The sequence below is a fragment of the Myxine glutinosa genome, chromosome 4, assembly GCF_964187855.1.
Source record: "Myxine glutinosa chromosome 4, kmMyxGlut1.1, whole genome shotgun sequence".
In the NCBI taxonomy this organism is placed as follows: domain Eukaryota; kingdom Metazoa; phylum Chordata; class Myxini; order Myxiniformes; family Myxinidae; genus Myxine; species Myxine glutinosa.
The window spans coordinates 27,936,538-27,956,940 of NC_136264.1; the positions used below are offsets into that span (position 1 = coordinate 27,936,538).

Genomic DNA, 20,403 nt, shown 5'->3' on the forward strand with positions numbered 1-20,403 from the left:
GCCATTCATTAAAGAGCAAAATATCTCCAACAAACAGTCTATTTCGTGAAAGTCTGACCCTCATGATGGAAATCACAGATTTTGTTTGGATATGATGTCACAGGTTGCTGTTTGGGTGCAGGATTTCAATAAGAGCGAAGAAAGAGGAAGAACAAAAATATTAGAGTGAAGAAAGGATCAGAAGATAAATGAAGCAGGGTGGAAATAAAAAAGGCCAAACAAAATCAACAAGAAGACGTCATGCAGAGCACGGTACTTGCAAAATCCACCCCTCCCCCCCCAAAAAGGTTGCCATGGATACATCAAATTGACCATTTCATTATGATCATTTCATCAAATTGACTTAATCAAAGCTCCGGTCAATCGGATCAAAGTTCATGATTTTTTCAGATGAAAATTGATGATTTTGGAAGTTTGACCTTGCGTTGACCTTTGACCTTTTCACCTTTAAAATAGTTGGTCTTCCAATTCAGGAAGGCAATGTGCAATTGCTATTTATTTGTAAAGTCAATCGGATGAAAATTGATGATTTTGGATGTTTGACCTAGAATTGACCTTTTGATCTCAAAAATAGTTGGATTCCCTATTTAGTGAGGTAATATGCAATTGCTGTTTAATTTTCAAATCAATCGGATGAAAATTGATGGTTTTGGAAGTTTGACCTTGAGTTGACCTTTGACCTTTTCACCTTTAAAATAGTTGGTTTTCCAATTCAGTAAGGCAATGTGCAATTGCTATTTATTTGTCAAGTCAATCGGATGAAATGGATGATTTTGGATCTTTGACCTATAATTGACCTTTTGACCTCAAAAATAGTTGGTTTCCCTATTTAATGAGGTAATATGCAATTGCTGTTTAATTTTCAAATCAATCGGATGAAAATTGATGGTTTTGGAAGTTTGACCTTGAGTTGACCTTTGACCTTTTCACCTTTAAAATAGTTGGTTTTCCAATTCAGTAAGGCAATGTGCAATTGCTATTTATTTGTCAAGTCAATCGGATGAAATGGATGATTTTGGATCTTTGACCTATAAATTGACCTTTTGACCTCAAAAATAGTTGGTTTCCCTATTTAATGAGGTAATATGCAATTGCTGTTTAATTTTCAAATCAATCGGATGAAAATTGATGGTTTTGGAAGTTTGACCTTGAGTTGACCTTTGACCTTTTCACCTTTAAAATAGTTGGTTTTCCAATTCAGTAAGGCAATGTGCAATTGCTATTTATTTGTAAAGTCAATCGGATGAAAATGGATTATTTTGGATCTTTGACCTAGAATTGACATTTTGACCTCAAAAATAGTTGGTTTCCCTACTTAGTGAGGTAATATGCAATGGCTGTTTAATTTTCAAATCAATCGGATGAAAATTGATGGTTTTGGAAGTTTGACCTTGAGTTGACCTTTGACCTTTTCACCTTTAAAATAGTTGGTTTTCCAATTCAGTAAGGCAATGTGCAATTGCTATTTATTTGTCAAGTCAATCGGATGAAATGGATGATTTTGGATCTTTGACCTATAATTGACCTTTTGACCTCAAAAATAGTTGGTTTCCCTATTTAATGAGGTAATATGCAATTGCTGTTTAATTTTCAAATCAATCGGATGAAAATTGATGGTTTTGGAAGTTTGACCTTGAGTTGACCTTTAACATTTTCACCTTTAAAATAGTTGGTTTTCCAATTCAGTAAGGCAATGTGCAATTGCTATTTATTTGTAAAGTCAATCGGATGAAAATGGATTATTTTGGATCTTTGACCTAGAATTGACATTTTGACCTCAAAAATAGTTGGTTTCCCTACTTAGTGAGGTAATATGCAATTGCTGTTTAATTTTCAAATCAATCGGATGAAAATTGATGATTTTGGAAGTTTGACCTTGAGTTGACCTTTGACCTTTTCACCTTTAAAATAGTTGGTTTTCCAATTCAGTAAGGCAATGTGCAATTGCTATTTATTTGTCATCAATCGGATGAAAATTGATGATTTTGGATCTTTGACCTAGAATTGACCTTTTGACTTAAAAATCAATAGGCTTCTTCCTTTTGACCAACTTTACCATCTGGTGAAGTGTCGTGAAGATTCAGTTTAAAATTGTGACGTGCAGGCGATTGACAAACACAGATAAACAGACAAACAGACAGAATAACGCACAAGACCCAACCAATATACTTGAAAAATCTTCGATTTTGCAAGAAAAAATCGGTCGGGGTAACAGACAGAAAGCTGAGACATGTGAGCAGCGTTCAATCGTCTTACCATCCTTGCAAGACTTTGTCGGGCTGATCGCAATGTTCTTCTGGGTTTTGCAGCGCATAGAACGCAAATCACATTCCCCGGGGTACATGATTCCATCCGAACCACACACCTGCAAGCAGGTTCCGACAACATCTTTTCTGTCAAATCTGCATTTTAATTGTGTGCATTAAGCACATTTTTACAGCGGTGAAGCCGCTTCATTATTTGGCTATGTCCCTCCTCCTCCTCCTCTTCCATATTTGGCGATGTTCTCAATGTCTGTCTGTCCACACTGATTTATCGTTGGGATGAGGCAAGGCAAGCAAGTTAACCCTCCCTGATGGTCACGAGTTAGCCAGAAGTATTTTTTATTTAATCCCCACAATCCATGATTTCCATGGTGATTCCCCCAAGACTAGCACTGTAGAATGCAAGCCCTAGATGGTTGAACCCTCAACACCTGGCATGCCTGTGGCCATCACCACCAAGTTGTTACGAATGTAAATAAATTGAAACGAAAAAATTTGTTACGAATGAAAAAGCTCGAGATGTCTCAATGGAAGAATGCATATTTTGCGAGGTTCCTCACTGGGTTGCGATTTGCTTCCGAGCAGGAGAAAAGGCAGAGGCATGGACCATCCTCCGCATCCACGTCCCAGCGACCACCGAAACGATGACATCTCTCCATCCAGCAATCGTCGCTCTGCGCATTTCCCTCTCCATTGCCAGAGCCCTCCATGCAGTCTAGGTGGAGTCAAAATGAAAGCTCAAATGCACATTTTGTCTCATCTCCAACGAAACAAACGTGCAGCACGTGAGTGCGAAGGAACAAAACCAAACCGTGATAACGCTATCCCTCACCGTCACATGGACCAGTGGAGGTTACCGTGAGTGAGCGCTGCATCTGGCATGCAGATCTCCTGAGCTCACACTCACTGGAGTATGTAATTGAATCGTTTCCACAAACGGGCTCTCCAGGTGATGCCTCGCACTCCGGACACTTACATTTCCCCGCAATGCAGTGTGCTCCGTGATGGCACCGCACCCCATCGCAAAAATCTGAACAAGGTGAGTGGAACAATGGCATTTTGTACACAACGTACAGACGTATACAATGCGACGTACAGACGTATACAATGCGCTCAAAAGCATTCTGTTTAAAAAAGATAGTGTGAAGTTACCACGGTTTTGGAAACGTCGGGGTGTTACCATTGGGGCCGCTTGAGTTGATGTTGGGTCTGTAGTGCACAGATGAATGAAAGATTTGAAAGGTTATAGGTCACAGGTCATACAATTCAGAGGTCATAGGTCATAGGTCATTGCAACGTTCATAAAAAGGAATGGGGGGTCAGGGAGTGTCAGAGGAAGGAATGTAGGAGTGCAGAGAAGGGAGGGAAGGAACACATATGCCACATAGAGAGGTTGGAGATGGAAAGAGGAGGAGGTGGAGGGTCAAAAATTCTGCCATGTTTGCAAACAAAATTTGTAGATAGGCCAATTATTATTATTATTATTATTTTTGTATACAAGATCGAGGCTCGTGTAAGAACTAACCTTGATCGCGAAAAGACAAACTGACACATAAAACATATGATAAAGGGAGCGGGAGAACAAGATGGAGAGCAGGGACATCGGGAGATCTGTGGGAGGGAGAGGGCTTGGGGGCAGGACCCATGGGAAGTGGGTGGGGGTGGGGGGGGGGGGGTGGGAGAGATTGAAAAAACCATTTTTTTGTATACAAGATCGAGGCTCGTGTAAGAGCTAACATCAATCACAAAAAAAACAAAATGGACACACACAAAACATACAAAAAAGTGAGCAGGAGACAAAATGGGGAAAGAGAGGGAAGCACACAAGTACAACAGCAGAGAACAGAGACATCGGGAGATCTGTGGGAGGCAGAGGGCTTGGGGGAAGGAGGTACGGGAAGGGGGGGGGGCAGTATAAAACACATGGATTTTGGTATAAAACACAATTGTAACAAAAGACTGTATTTTCAAAAAAGTTAGATATACTGCACATATGAAATATTCAAAATCTGTGGACAAATAATGTACAATCATTTATTGGATGAAAACTCGGATCCGCTAAATATAATAAAGGCTAAGAGGGGATTCTGAGAGTTTAACAAGGCAACAGCATTGGCCAAACAACCTTCCGGGGAGGACAAGGGGCCTTTACCGAGTCTTAGTGTCGCAAAGTTGGAGCTGCAGAGTCACCTTGCTACTGCCAGGCGCAGGAGGGAGGGTCGGCAGCACGACAGCCGGCAGATCCATCCTGCACAGGTGGCACTTGAACGGGGATTCCTTTGGAGCCTGACAGCAGGTCTGAGCGCAGCGTCTTCTCTGAGAGGGGTCCAAGGCGGCAATCCGGAACTCATCCCAACAAATGGATTGAAAAAATGGATGAAGTTTTTTCTAATGACGTCACTGAGCAGCCTCTTGGGGGACATTGGTGCACTCGAGGAGGGAGACCATGTGGTAGGGGGTCATTCATGGGATTTGGATGTCACATTGATGTGGGTCTGGTGGGTGCGATTCTAATGGAGATGAGCACATTGGCTTAGGGCTGAAAGACAGGTGTGGAGAGAGTACGTCTCACAACGGGAGCTCTTTGAGGAGTGACATCGGAGAGATGTGTCGCTTGGGTGTCGGATTGGTTGAGCTTCGGATTGGGTTGTGGACAACCCTGGGGGAGTGGGGCGGAGGGGGCGACTGCACCTGGCACGAAGTGGATGTGGTGCCAAATTACATCCTCAAAAACGTTTTAATGCTCCATCTGGTTGTATTGTATATAAATTATAATACAACGAACTCGTGAGATCACGAGAAGCAACTTTCAGAACCACGTTTTACAGTTTAAACTCCGTGCTACGTGTAAATGTGTCAGGTCGATGTTTACAAACTCCTTTCAATCCGGATTCACTTTTTCCCTAATTCCTATTTCTATCGCACAGTAATTAAATCCGTGTTCCGATGTTAGTAATTATCGGGCTGCCCGCTGCGTCGATCTCTTATCTTGTACAATGAGGTTTAATATGCACACGGTATCACGGAGATCGCCAATTGGCCCAAGGGATGGAGGGGTGTAACTGTTGGACGTTTGTTATTTAATTACGTCGATCAAATCTAGATATCTCACGGTATTATGTCCCAATCAGCAATGGCCAGGATCACGTGTCAAGTGAGTTCTTTAACTTCCTTGTCTTCCTCTGCTGCTCTGTCTCATCAGCTCCAGTCTCCAGGCCATAGAAATACCACACCTTGCTGCATGCATGTTTGATGTAGTTTTTGTTCACTACCTTGTAGCATAACTGTCTTCTGTACTGCTTCAGCATTAGTTTACCTTTCACCAAGCCCAGGTCTGCTTGGGCCAGGGTGGGGATTACACGTTCATTTTATTATTGCCAAATGGTATGAATGTTTTTATTGTTTTAATATTATTAGTACTAGGGCATGCCCGTACTATATATATATGTAAAATTATATCCCCCCCCCCCCCTCTATTTACATGAAATGGTTTGGTCCATTCGCAAAGCCAAAGCGAACGGCTTGCGAGTACGGTGACAATCCCCCCCCCCCTCTATTTACATGAAATGGTTTGGTCCAAAGCGAACGGCTTGCGAGTACGGTGACAATCCCCCCCCCCCCCTCTATTTACATGAAATGGTTTGGTCCAAAGCGAACGGCTTGCGGAGTTTGGTAAAGAAATCGCCATAGCGTGCACAAACGCGCAGGAAAGCGAAAGAATCGCAAATTAGTTTTAATTAGTTTTAAAACATAGTTTAACGCCAACATAGCGCCAACATAGTTTGCCAACGGGAAATAAATGAATACGCTCTCAAATGTGCCGCCGAGGCAGAGTCTGTTCGCCACGTTCGGCACACGTGATAGCTCGCTGCTCTCTGATTGGTTGAATCGTTTTTTGGACATAGCTCGGTAACTACTTCTCCGATTAATATGAAACCTTGAAAAGGCACATCCTCAGGTCCCCAGCAATATACCTGGCAAGTTTCAAGTATATCGGACCCGTGGTTGTCGAGAAACAGCGGTCACAGACCACACACAGAGATTACTGGAATTATAGATAGATTAATATGGATGACGTCCAGTGCCGCAACCCGCGAAAAAGTTTTGTGTACGGATGACATTACTGCAGGTCATCGACTATACCTATAAATAGATCGTCAGTACGTAGTCGAGTACGTAGTTGTACGTATTAACCCTTAGAGTATGTAGTTGCATTCCCGTACCAAAATGCCAAATTAATCCCGTACCGGGGGTATTTTTATTAAAAAATAAAAAGTCCGTACTCAAAGGGTTAATAAAAGCTTTGTTACAATGTTATCATTGTTTTTGTTATTTATTTTGTAATAGGAATACCATGTCATGGAAGAACCTATTAAACTGCTCGATACGCCTTAACATGGTGCGTGTTTAGAAACATAGGAATTCTTCTGGATTCTTTGTAGTTAATTACCCTAATCATCTCCTTTTTTTTTTTTTTGGAATACAGGATCGAGGCTCATGAAAGAGCTGACATTTATCACACAAAAAAAAATCAAAACAGACACAAAGTATATAATAAGGGGAGCGGTAGACAAGATGGGGAAAGAAGGCAAAGCACACAAACACAACATTTGAGAGCAGGGACATCGGGAGATCTGTGGGAGGGAGAGGGCTTGGGGGGAGGAGGCGTGGGAAGGGGGGGAAGGGTGGGAGAAGTATAAAACACAAGGACACCAAGGACTTCCAGGAAAGAAGTTGGTATTTCAAAAAAGTGGATCTGGGGTGAAATTAGCGGGGGTAGAAAAGATCAAGGTTTTGCATGGGGGAAGATAAGAGATGGTGGTGAACAGCTGTTTTAAAGACCTGGAGGGAGGAGTGGGATTGAAGAGAGTGAGGGTGTTTGTTCCAGAGGCGGGAGAAAAGAGGATTGAAAGAGTGAAGGTGAGCAGACAGTTTTGATTTTGCCCTTTCACCATAAGAGGGTTGCTGGCAGATCTTGTGCGACCTGTAGGAATATTTGGGGGACAGAGTCCAGAGAGAGTTGGGGGAGCAAGGCCGGAGAGGAGCCGGTGGAAGGCAGAAAGACCACCAACCTGCCTGCGGTGAGTGAGTGAAAGGCCCTCAGAGTTAGCTTCATCGCGGGAGATTCCAATGATTCTGAAAGCTTTGGTTTCAACAGTGTGAAGCCGAGCTAGGTGTGAGGCAGGAGCATCGGCCCAGAGGGGGGGAACAGTATTCCATTGAGCTGCGGATGAAAGCCTTGTACGTGGTGAGGAGCTCAGGTGTGCCAAGGAAGGACTTCGCACGACGGAGGATGCCCAGTCGGCGACTGGCTTTGGAGGCCAGATTTGAAATGTGGTTTTTTCCAGGAAAGATCATGGCAGATAGTGAGACCCAAAAGCTAGAGTGACAGAACTTCTTGGAGAGGATTATTCAGAAAGTGGATGGGAGGGTTGTCCAGTCGGTCTTTTTTTATTTTACTTTTTGTTTCAGATAATATCAGATTTTTTTATCTCAGATAATATCTAAATCTATTCTCATTTTGAACATCTACCAGGGCTCTGCTGCTGAACCCGCTGGGGAAGCTTAAGCTCTTTCATATGGCCCCTCAATAGGAATTTCTGACTATGTCAGTACCTGCAGGGGGCGATATTTTTGACCTTCGCCCCGAGCGCCACAAACCATCACTACGCCACTGGGTGGGTGTGTCGGTGGCATTGGGGGTGTGGCTGGTGGGGGTGCCATGACAAGTGCAGATGGTGTGGGTGATGATGGGATTACTGAGTGTGCTGTTGCAGTTGGAGGTGCACTGAGGGTGGAGGGAGGGTAACCAGGAAGATCGTTTTTGTTGGGCATGAGGGTATTGAAAATGTGAACTCTCCATTTTGTCACAAGGATACAGGTTTGTGTCGTTTTCCTTCTATCATTCCTCCCGTCATTTCTTGCACCTGCAGCACTCCTACCTCCGACTGCATCGACCGCAACCACAACGTCATCACCCCCATTTGAATCCTCCTCCAACCATAGCACACCCATGTGGACATCCCGCCACCCCACCTTCACCCACATTCTCACCGATATAGGCCCACGTTTGAATTGGCCAAAAAAAATGGTGGTGAAAGAACCCAGGGATGTGAGGGTTGACCAAGATGACGCACAGCCACCTTGATAAGGCTTATTTTGGGTTTTTTGGTTATGAGTACCCCATTAATCATCTTCAACAAAGGTGTTTTAACATACCCAGACACCCAGTTTTCATTCATGCACCCTCTTGGAGTTCGGAAAGTATGTAGGCAAAGTTTGGGGTCACTAGGTTTCACGGCTTTGGAGTTATGGCGGACACCCACACACTGAAATCTAATATTATAGATTGTTAGAATATTTTAATTAATTTACCCTTTGAAAATTTTCCACTGGTCTTTTTTCTTCCATCAGGAACGCATTCCCCCTTTGATACATTTAGTCAACGGGATTTTGCCACATGTGGTGAGGCATCGCTCTCCCCCCCCCCCCCCCCCTCCACTCCTCTAATCCGCCTCCTTGCTCTCCCACACCCTTCCCCGCGCTACCCTTTTCATAGCTCCCCCCTCACTACCCCACCCTTCCTCTCTCTCCCCCCTCTCTCTTTCTCCCTCTCTCTCCCACATTTCCCTCTCCCAGCCCTCTCTCTCCCCTCTTCCTCTCCTCCCCCCCCCCCCTCTCGTAATATTCCCATCAGCGAAGCGACGGGTGGTATTTTCTCGTTATAAATAGAAAGTTGGTGCTAACACTGTATATGATGTTAGTGAGGTCTCATCTGGAATATTGTGTTAGTTCAGTTTTGGTCACCAAATCTCAGGAAGAACATACATTAGCTGCCATGGAGAAGGTTCAGTGTAGAGCTACGAGATTGATTCTGGGCCTATCTAGACTAAGCCAAGAAGAATGGTTGGATAGACAGGACTTTATACATTTGAAAGGAGGTGTTTACGAGGTGATCTGATAGAGATGTTTAAGATAATGAAGGGTGTAGACAACATAGGGGAAGTGGAGTTTTCAGCAGAAGGGACAGTGTTAGCACCCGGGCTCACAGCTTCAGGGTTAAATAGATGAGAGTTAGGACAGTTTTAAGGCAGGGATCTTTCGGTCAGAGAGTGGTTAATGCATGGAATGGTCTTGTTGGAAAGGTAGTGGCAGTGGAGGGGGTGGGTAGGTTTAAATGGGAATTAGATATTGGATGATATGGAGATAGAGGAGTATGGCGATATTGGCAAGACTTGTAGGTATGCTTGTGTGTGGATGGGTGATGACACTGGCAGTGGTGCAGTGCAGTCATGATAGGCCAAATGGCCTCCTCCTGCACCAAAGTTCCTTGTGTATCATTGTCCTGGTGTATTATAAAAATGGGCCTTACAAACTTTAATTAGCAGCGGCTGCGAAATATATCGTCGTTCGATTCACTATACAAGATGTGCTGTTAAAGTTGTTGAGGACACAAGTTATGTGTAAATGTGAGCCATTTATACCAAGAGTACGCAAGAAAATGGGAATTATGGAATGACAAAAAGAAAGAGACTTGGAGAAAAAGAAGGAAAGTAGAAGAACACAAGAGAAAAGGGAAGGGGCAGTTGAGAGGAGATGAGAGTAAAAGGAAGGTGGGGGACAATGTATGAGAGCGTAAAGAGGGAGATGTTGGAAATTTTGCGTACGTGTCAAGTAACCTCCAAGAGGGAGAAAGAGGTATTTGGTTGCCAAATGCATAGGGACCTATTGCAGTCACGTGAAGCCTATACTGAGGATACTTAACACCAGGCACACGATGCCAGCACAGTGCCGGATGAAGACCACTCGGTGGTTGAAAAATTAGGCCGGAGCCTTGTCTGCTGAACAGATATACTAGCTCGTGGTTCCTTAAGTTTTGAAAACTTTTTAAAGTCCATAAGTTTTAAGTTAGTCAAAAATGTAAAAAAAACAAAAAAAAAATACAATAAAAAAAATATTAAAAAACCACCTTTAGAGGCCATTTTTCCCCGCAAAGCGGGGGTTGGCCTTTTTCGGGAACCGTGGTTGTTGTTGTTTTTCGGTCCCCTATTTGAAGCAATGTTTTACGGCCGGATGCCCTTCCTGATGCCAACCCTTTTTGCCGCCTCTAACGACAACCAGGGAATTACCAGTGAACTGGTACTCAATTAGCCGACCTCGGAAGGATGACAGGCTGAGTCAACCCCCCTGGCGTTAATTCAGCGATCGACCGGGATTCGAACCCAGGATCCGTGGATCCTAAGCCGGCACCCTAACCGCTAGCCCAACACCAGGGATTTTTTTTCTTCCATTTTTCCATTTCCAGGGATCCATTTCCAACACCAGGAAAAAACATAATACAATATGCAGAAATAATTTGAAAATAGGTTTATATAGAATATATAATTTATTCGACACTGCATTGTAATTCAAAATACAATTTAGGAAACGACTGCTGAAGTCATCCCAAGGAAAAGTCAAAAAGATCAAGGACAATAATATGGTCCATTCACTTTTAACCTTTTCATAGAGTTTAAATAAAATCATCAAAACCGCCGTAATCGACCAGTCCATTTAATTTACCCTGACACTGTTCAGATCACAACTCAACCATCCTCGGCCTTTACCCCAAGTATACCCCTTTAAACTAACCCTGGAGGCCTCACCGCAAGGCCCTTGTGAGAGTATCCAAATTCTGCGCTGCAAGCTGCATTCCTCCATTCGAAGATCGCATTCGTTTTTGTAAGTCTGCCCATTGTGTCCGCATACGGGGTGGGCGTGCGCTGGGCAAAGGGACTGGTGGCACACACAGGTGGCACGGTGCGGTTCTTTCGTATCCCGCTCACACACGGCGCCATAAGAGCACAAATGCTCCATGCACACTGCAGAGAGTGGTGGGATTTGCTGTTAGACCAGACAGCTCTCAAACATCTCAAAAGGAGAGTCAATAGTAGATAAATATTACATACTTTGAGGATATGGAGGATTGAGCAAAAGTTAATGAGGGAAGAACAAGAAGGCTAGAGAATGATACCGGCACACCTCACGACTTCAGTACCGTGAAAAACATATATAACTCGAAAGCATCTGAAAAGGCAAAGCCCGTTCACGTCCATTTGTATTCAGACGTCGTCTTCTTTCTCCGTATGCTCAAAATAACGAAAACAGTTTAAAACAAACATACAAAATGAAAACTGCCTTTTGAGCTTGACCTTTGAGCTTTAGATCTGAAAAAAAAAAAAAATCAGCTCCTAGCTTTTGATTGGTGAACCAATTCAGTGACATAAATATGCAAATTCTTAAAATTTCAGGTCAATTGGACAAAAATTTATGATTTTATGCAACTTTGACCTTTGACCTTTTGATCTAAAAAACACAATCAACTACTACCTTTTGATTAGTGAACCAATTCAGTGACCCAATATGCAAATTCTTTAAATTTCAGGTCAATCGGATGAAAATTGGTGATTTTACACAACCTTGACTTCTGACCTTTTGATATTAAAAAACAATCATCTTCTAGCTTTTGATTAGTGAACCAATTCAGTGACCCAATATGCAAATTCTTTAAATTTCAGGTCAATCGGATGAAAATTGGTGATTTTACACAACCTTGACTTCTGACCTTTTGATATTAAAAAACAATCATCTTCTACCTTTTGATTAGTGAACCAATTCAGTGACCCAATATGCAAATTCTTTAAATTTCAGGTCAATCGGATGAAAATTGGTGATTTTACACAACCTTGACTTCTGACCTTTTGATATTAAAAAACAATCATCTTCTAGCTTTTGATTAGTGAACCAATTTAGTGACCCTATATGCACATTCTTTAAATTTCAGGTCAATCGGATGAAAATTGACGATTTCATGTGACGCTGACGTTGAACCTTTTGACCTTTTGACCAAAGTACAAATTTGCCTTCTCCATATTCTCATAATAAAGCTTTGTTGAAAATTTGATGACAAAACTCAAATGGTAAATTGAATTTCAGGTAATTTGATGAAAATTGATGATTTTAGTGATGGTGACCTTTGACCTTTTGACCTTTTGAACAAAGTATATATTTTTACTGCTCCATGGTGTCCTAATAAAGCTTTGGTGAAAAAATTTGATAACAAAATGGAAATGATAAATTGAAATTTCAGGTCAATCAGATGAAAATTGCTGATTTTAGGTGACGCTAACCTTTAACCTTTTGACCTTTTTGCCAAATTATCAATTTGCCTTCTCCATATTCTTATAATAAAGCTTAGTTGAAAATTTGATGACAAAACTCAAATGCTAAATTGAAATTTCAGGTCATTTGATGAAAATTGATGATTTTAGTGATGGTGACCTTTGACCTTTTGACCAAAGTATAAATTTGACTGCTCCATGTTGTCCTAATAAAGCTTTTGTGAAAAAATTTGATAACAAAACTGAAACGATAAATTGAAATTTCAGGTCAATCGGATGAAAATTGCCGATTTTAGGTGACGCTAACCTTTAACCTTTTGACCTTTTTGCCAAATTATTAATTTGCCTTCTCCATATTCTCATAATAAAGCTTAGTTGAACATTTGATGACAAAACTCAAATGGTAAATTGAAATTTCAGGTAATTTGATGAAAATTGATGATTTTAGGGATGGTGACCTTTGACCTTTTGACCTTTTGACAAAATTATTAATTTACCTCCTCCGTATTATAATAATAAAGCTTTGATGAAAATTTGATGACAAAACTCAAATGGTAAATTGAAATTTCAGGTCAATTGGATGAAAATTGATGATTTTAGGGATGGTGACCTTTGACCTTTTGACCTTTTGACAAAATTATTAATTTGCCTTCTCCCTATTATCATAATAAAGCTTTGGTGAAAATTTGATGACAAAACTCAAATGCGCAAAAACTTACGGCCTGGACAGACACAGACAGACACACAGAAGTGATTACAAAACCCTGTCTCCTTCTATGCAAGGCACGGGCTAATTATACCAAAAAAACCCAATGTTATGTTAGACAATGTTGGACAAAAAATAAATGCAGTTGCATTGATGAACAGCAATCAAACAGGCAGTGATTTTGTTCCCTACTTCCAGGCATGTGGGCTTGCAGGCCTGTTCAACTTCCAGTTGAGAATCCCAGTTAAACTTCACGTTGCACATAGATCGGTTATCGGCCTTACAAAGGTCGTTGAAAACTGTCACAAACACCAAAGGTGCACTGACCTTGAAGGATTGCGTTAGCGTGCTTAACGCAGCATGCGACTCCGGATGTGGGGCAGCCCGTCTACATCTCAAGGGCTCGTATGAAGCAAATGAGGCATGCATCCAAAACATGCATTGAAAGTCAAAAAAATTATAATGATGCCAAATTTAAGTTGTAACAAATAAATCAGCATCTGAACAGATGCTCACAGATGCTCATCTGAATGCTCAAGGAGGGCAAGCTGTTGGCAGAAGATACGTGTAAGACAAATTGCTTCGCTACAGTGACAACGCAGCATGTACGGCAATGGAATTTCACAACAAATAGGGCAATCCATTGACAAGGTTGAAATTTTCTTAATTGGCCAGACTTTCATTTGAACCTGAGCCAACTGGAAGATGTATATGTACATATGTAAAGGTGAATGCTGAAAATCCTTTACGTACAGGTATAAAGGTACTTTCGCCACACCTTGGATTGAAGAGATGGACCCCAAGACTTTGTACTTCGTACAACTCAGAAAGGGGAAAAGCAGGGTTCTCTCAGCCGATGTTCGCAAACAAGACTTCCGCTACGATAACTTCATCTCCAGCCCAATTTATTCAAATGTTCTTGTGGGGTCGGCTCGAGAAAGCTTTCAACCAGGCCTGATGTTTGACGGAAGGTGATTTGGGTAGAAATCTGTAATTGCGATAACTCGCTTACTCTTCCTTAAAGACACTGTGGGATCTTTATTGGCATCCAACAACTAATGCTAGGAGATGGGACACCCGGCTTAACTCCCATCCGGGGGATGGCCCACTTATCGGCAAGGCCCTGCGAGTGAAGCACCAATCCGACAGTTTATGGTTGGGTCAGGAATCGAATCCAGACGAGACGTCTCAGAGCTAAGTATCTCTGCACTATCCTATGAAATTATCGCAAACAGGAGGAAAATTACTAAATAATTCATCTCATGACAACATTTGGGAAATGTCTTTTGGTTGGGCAACACTCCATGGGCAGCTCATACAGAAAAGGCCAACAAAGTTCATTGTTTACTCACAATGCTGCAGGCTTGGAGGCTCAGGTTTGACGAAGACTCGGTTGTGGTCTGCAACACATAACAGGTTTGCAATGATTCCTCTGTAGCCTGTAGGCCACACCAGCATCAATACCTTGTCTATATGTGCTTCTTGACAGCTGCGTACCTGTCCCCTCATGTTCAGGGACCTTACCAGTCAACTACAGGCCGGCCTGACTGGCGTTCCCATCTAAGCACTTACCCTATGTATCACAGATTTAATACTGAATTGAAATACTGCCAAATCTTACTATAATTCACCAAATGTCTGTCTGTCCGTCTGTTCCCAGGTACCGCAAAAACGGCTGAACTGATCGCAACGAAATTTTGGGTGGGTAATCCTGGGACACCCTGGAGTAAAATAGGCAAAATTGTTTTTCCAATTGTCCAATTTTCCAATTTTTCCAAACACGATGGAATAATATTTACCGATATGAACAGTGATGTGGCTTTTATTGAAATTCTACAAATACTGTTTAGATTTTGATGATTTGCGTGTGATGTGATTTAACGGATGTTTATATAAATCGTTTAAAATAAAAAAAATCCCTTCAATTTCTGATATTTTGCCTTTTCATTTGGGCCTCCCAATTGAAGCCCCGCCCATTTGGGTGGGCCCGCTAGTTTATTTAATACATGTGTTACGTGGTCCCCTCGGTGAATACCTGGTCTCGGTGACCCCCGGACCGTGAGAGGAACTTCGCCAGAAAGCTGTATTAAATATGCGCTTTCGCCACGCAATCCATAGGAATTTCACCCAAGAGACAACTGACGTTCAAGGATATATTTCAATGGGAATGACCATACAATTGCAATGACACCACCACGGAGATTTTCCCCGAGCAATCAACCATATACAACCATCAACAATTCCCAATTCACAAGCACTTTCCTATGAGTAAGATGGCCATCTTATATACGTGTGTCCCGGTGAGTACTCACGACACCCTTTTGGTCTCGGTCCCGCACAATGTCTCTGGGCCCCTCCTGACCAAGATGATGGTCGCCGTCACCGCACTCGGGCGGTAGAACGAACCCCGGGTGGACGTGTTTTCACCGGGCAGGTATCGTACCAGGCACCGTGGCTGCAGCCCCTCGTGGCCACGCGAGGCGGATACGGTAAAGCAAGCCAAACCCCACGCCGCTTGCAAGGCGGGTTAGGCCCCAACGTGCGACCCGCACGCGTCTGTTTGGACGGTGCCGCGAACGAGGCCAGGCGCGGGGTCGATGCACGGCCCCACGTCAACTTGCCGCCTCCACCGGGCAGGTACAAGTCCCGGTAATTCCTCTCGCCAGACAGGCTTCGGATCGGAACGCCGCTTTTCCACGCAGCGCAAGGTCGATCCCACCTTTTGTCGGAGCCGGGCGAGGAAGAATAATGCTCGTCCTTTTTTCCTCGTGTCTTTTCCTTTTCCGTTTCCGGTCACTTCCGTTTCCGGCCACTCCCTCAGAAGGGCTCCTGACCCTCCAACCACAACAACTACACAACAACTTAATATACGACACACGGATAAGCAAAGACCTGAATGGTAATTCACATACATTCACATAAATATGTAACACTCCCCCTCTTCAAGAAAGAAAGTTTGAACCCAGCGAAAACTTTCTTTGCCGGCCAATTTGGAGAAACAAACCAGATAACTCAACCCCCCCCACATTATCCGTTCCCCCCGGGCACAGTTATCACTTAAAAATAAAGCAACCAAAATTTCACCACAACCCCTCCAGATTACTCCCTCTGGACTAAGTACCAACAACGACATTGTCCCTGCCAAATCAAACTCCATCTCATGACCCTCTGACTTTGACCGTCAGTTTTTTGGGAATGAAGGTTAAGGGGTTGATCAAAGATCCAAAGTTAAGCAACTCGATAGCACTTTTTCCGGGAAGCCAAGCCGAGTATTCACTACATGGATGCCTTTAGGAACGCGGAGTTCACGGTTAGTCCGTGCAGGAAAGGTCTCTACATGGGCGCCTTGAGGAACGTGGAGTTCACGGTTAGTCCGTGCATGAAAGTTCACTACATGGACGCCTTTAGGAACGGCGTTCACGGTTAATTCGTGTAGGAATCTTGGCTCGGCGGCTCCGCCGCCTTCAGTGCTTCAACTTCTCAGAACTTCCCTAATAATTAGGGTGGGACCACTGGTCCCTGTAGTCCCATGAATAGCGGTCTCCTTCTCGGCCACTACCAAAACTACCGCCCAGTTGTCCTCTCCTGTAGACCTCTCGACGCCTACGAAATGCCTTCCCTACTGTTATGGTCCGACCCTCCAAATCCTTGCCATTCCAATTCTTCTCTGCCTCTCTGGCGTCTTTTGTGCTGGCAAACGTGACAAAGCCGAACCCTCTTGACTGTTGCGTTTCCCAGTCTCTTACCAACCGCACTTCCACCAGCGGCCCATATCTGTTGAAGACAGAGGTCAGAACTTCTTCCTCTGTTTTGAAGTTCAGTCCCCCTACAAATAACTTGGCACTTTTGTCGCCATCCCGAGCTGGTGTGGTGTTATTTTCCCTGCTGGGCTTTTTACCAACCCTCAGGTTACCATAAACTTGACCCCCGGCCAAATCATTCCCGATAACCACCGATACACCCTCTACAGGAAGCGTGGCTTGTAAACCGACGGTGACCGGTCCTGACACCAAATCGGACTCCAAATGGATGACATGAAGGGGAGCACTAACACCGCCCCCGATCCCCTGTAAACGAACACTATCCCCCGTTGCCGTCTCCTCGGACCATGGCAAAATGCCTTCAAGCATTAAAGATTGATGGGCCCCTGTGTCCCTCAATATCCTAACCGGTCTCCGGTTAGTCGAGGCTCCATCCAGTGACACAAATCCCTCTGAAATAAATGGTTGGTAACCCTTTTGATGGCGATTTCTTACGCTAGCCATCGCATTCGGAGTTGTAATAGTCGGACTCCGCTCTGGGTTGTCCCTTTTCATGAGGTAACAACTGGACATCAAGTGTCCAGGTTTCTTGCAAAACGCGCAAGTAGGCCCGGAGGAAAAACTCGGGGTCTGCCTCGGGCCCCCCGAACTATAAGTTGGTCTTGGGCCCGCATCCCTCTGATTTCGAACCGGTGGGGTATCATAGTTGTCCCCATAATCATCTCGAGGCCGCCGCCATGTATGGTCGTTCTCCGCACCTGCTGTTCCCCACCTCCCCTGCGGAGATCTAGGCGAGGAGTTAGGTTCGTGGACCCCTATTCGGTGGGTTAAGGCATAATCATCTGCCATGGTGGCTGCGTCCCACAACTTTGGTACCTTCTTTTCCTGCAGGTACACTTTGATGTCCTCGTGGACACACTGCTGGAATTCCTCCACCAGGATCAAGTCCCGCAATGTTTCGAAGTCTTTCCCGACTCCTTTTGACTCACACCACCGATCAAACATGTTTTCTTTCACTCTGGCAAACTCCACATGGGTCTCACTCTCCCTCTTCCTGGCATTCCTGAATTTTTGCCTGTAAGCTTCCGGAACCAACTCATAGGCCTTGAGGATGTGCTTCTTCAGTACCTCATAATCTGCACATTGGTCCATTGGTAGCGCCGAATAAATTTCCTGAGCTTTCCCCACCAGCACACTTTGCACGAGTATGGTCCAGGCCTCCTCCGGCCAGTTTAATTGTCGAGCCACTTTCTCAAAGTGTGGGAAAAATTTCGCGACTTCTTTTTCACTGAACGGTGGAACCAGCCTCACATGTCTGCCCACATCCCAGGTTTTCTGGTTAGGTGTCGACCCCGTCAGCAAGGGTGGTGCCTCTCCCCGTTCTCTTATTAACTCCAGCTCCTTGAATTTGATTTCTTGCTGAAGCTCCATGTCACGTTCCTTTAATTCCCTTTCCGCTTTTCTCTCCTCTGCTTCGAGGTCCCTTGCAGCTCTCCTTTCCTCTGCTTTTTTGTCTTCTAACCTTTCCTGGAGTTCTCGTTCCACTCTCCTTTCCTCTGCTTGTTTCTCTTCCCTCCTCTCTTCTGCTTTCCTTTCTTCTTCTGCTCTTTCCTTTTCTGCTTTCCTTTCTTCTTCTGCTCTTTCCTTTTCTGCTTTCCTTTCTTCTTCTGCTCTTTCCTTTTCTGCTTTCCTTTCTTCTTCTTTTAACCTTTCCTGGAGTTCTTGTTCCACTCTCCTTTCCTCTGCTTGTTTCTCTTCTCTCCTCGCTTCTGCTTTCCTTTCTTCTTCTGCTCTTTCCTTTTCTGCTTTCCTTTCTTCTTCTGCTCTTTCCTTTTCTGCTTTCCTTTCTTCTTCTTTTAACCTTTCCTGGAGTTCTCGTTCCACTCTCCTTTCCTCTGCTTGTTTCTCTTCTCTCCTCTCTTCTGCTTTCCTTTCTTCTTCTTTGATCCGTTCCTGGCTCCGTAATTGCAACTCCAGTTTCCGGAGCTCAACGTCTTCTGGTTCTTCGGGTAGCCACTCCCAGGCTAACTCGTCCCATGTTCCTAATCCCACCATAGATTGTATCACCGTGGCCTGCAACTCTGCCTTCCTCAAATTAGTTCGGACCTCCAAGTTAAAATGTTTGGCCAATTTCAAGAGGTCCGACTTTAGCAACGCTCGGAACTGTGCCTCACTCGGGGTTACCCCAAAGTTCTGTGCCACAAACGCCATGGTGCCTATCGTTAACACCTGTTAACCTTCACCCAAGACTTTACCCCAATTTCTCAAAAAAATTTTTTTACCAATTAATAATTAATTAATAATTTTTAATTAATAAAAAAATTATTATTTTATTATTTTATACAATTTTAAATCCCGGACGTAGACCCAATTGCGAAACCGCAAATCGTAATTTGGACGAGCCCCCAATTCTGTTACGTGGTCCCCTCGGTGAATACCTGGTCTCGGTGACCCCCGGACCGTGAGAGGAACTTCGCCAGAAAGTTGTATTAAATATGCGCTTTCGCCACGCAATCCATAGGAATTTCACCCAAGAGACAACTGACGTTCAAGGATATATTTCAATGGGAATGACCATACAATTGCAATGACACCACCACGGAGATTTTCCCCGAGCAATCAACCATATACAACCATCAACAATTCCCAATTCACAAGCACTTTCCTATGAGTAAGATGGCCATCTTATATACGTGTGTCCCGGTGAGTACTCACGACACCCTTTTGGTCTCGGTCCAGCACAATGTCTCTGGGCCCCTCCTGACCAAGATGATGGTCGCCGTCACCGCACTCGGGCGGTAGAACGAACCCCGGGTGGACGTGTTTTCACCGGGCAGGTATCGTACCAGGCACCGTGGCTGCAGCCCCTCGTGGCCACGCGAGGCGGATACGGTAAAGCAAGCCAAACCCCACGCCGCTTGCAAGGCGGGTTAGGCCCCAACGTGCGACCCGCACGCGTCTGTTTGGACGGTGCCGCGAACGAGGCCAGGCGCGGGGTCGATGCACGGCCCCACGTCAACTTGCCGCCTCCACCGGGCAGGTACAAGTCCCGGTAATTCCTCTCGCCAGACAGGCTTCGGATCGGAACGCCGCTTTTCCACGCAGCGCAAGGTCGATCCCACCTTTTGTCGGAGCCGGGCGAGGAAGAATAATGCTCGTCCTTTTTTCCTCGTGTCTTTTCCTTTTCCGTTTCCGGTCACTTCCGTTTCCGGCCACTCCCTCAGAAGGGCTCCTGACCCTCCAACCACAACAACTACACAACAACTTAATATACGACACACGGATAAGCAAAGACCTGAATGGTAATTCACATACATTCACATAAATATGTAACACATGCTAGAAAACAGGTACATGCTAGATACACGTGAATGCCAAAGGATTCTCCGACGTGGATGTTTTGTGAAATCGCCAAAGTTAGTAACACTGCAGAATATAGTGAACATCGATCAATTAGCTTCATCCCACGTGCATCGAAGGAACTACTACACCTGATAACAGGGAGGATGACA

General features: G+C 44.2%; 1 protein-coding gene across 2 annotated transcripts in view; it reads right to left on the reverse strand.

The window, feature by feature from the left end:
- The window catches only part of LOC137424534 (agrin), a 193,641-nt gene that overhangs the window by 93,892 nt on the left and 79,346 nt on the right, over positions 1 to 20,403 (reverse strand). For both annotated transcript variants that reach the window (XM_078775570.1, XM_068112090.2), the window contains exons 3-8: positions 14,483 to 14,530; positions 10,910 to 11,125; positions 3,417 to 3,473; positions 3,097 to 3,294; positions 2,825 to 2,979; positions 2,257 to 2,365 (exon numbers count right to left, since the gene is read on the reverse strand). In XM_078775570.1, coding sequence (XP_078631696.1) covers positions 2,257 to 2,365; positions 2,825 to 2,979; positions 3,097 to 3,294; positions 3,417 to 3,473; positions 10,910 to 11,125; positions 14,483 to 14,530 — 783 coding nt within the window. The remainder of the gene's footprint in view (positions 1 to 2,256; positions 2,366 to 2,824; positions 2,980 to 3,096; positions 3,295 to 3,416; positions 3,474 to 10,909; positions 11,126 to 14,482; positions 14,531 to 20,403) is intronic.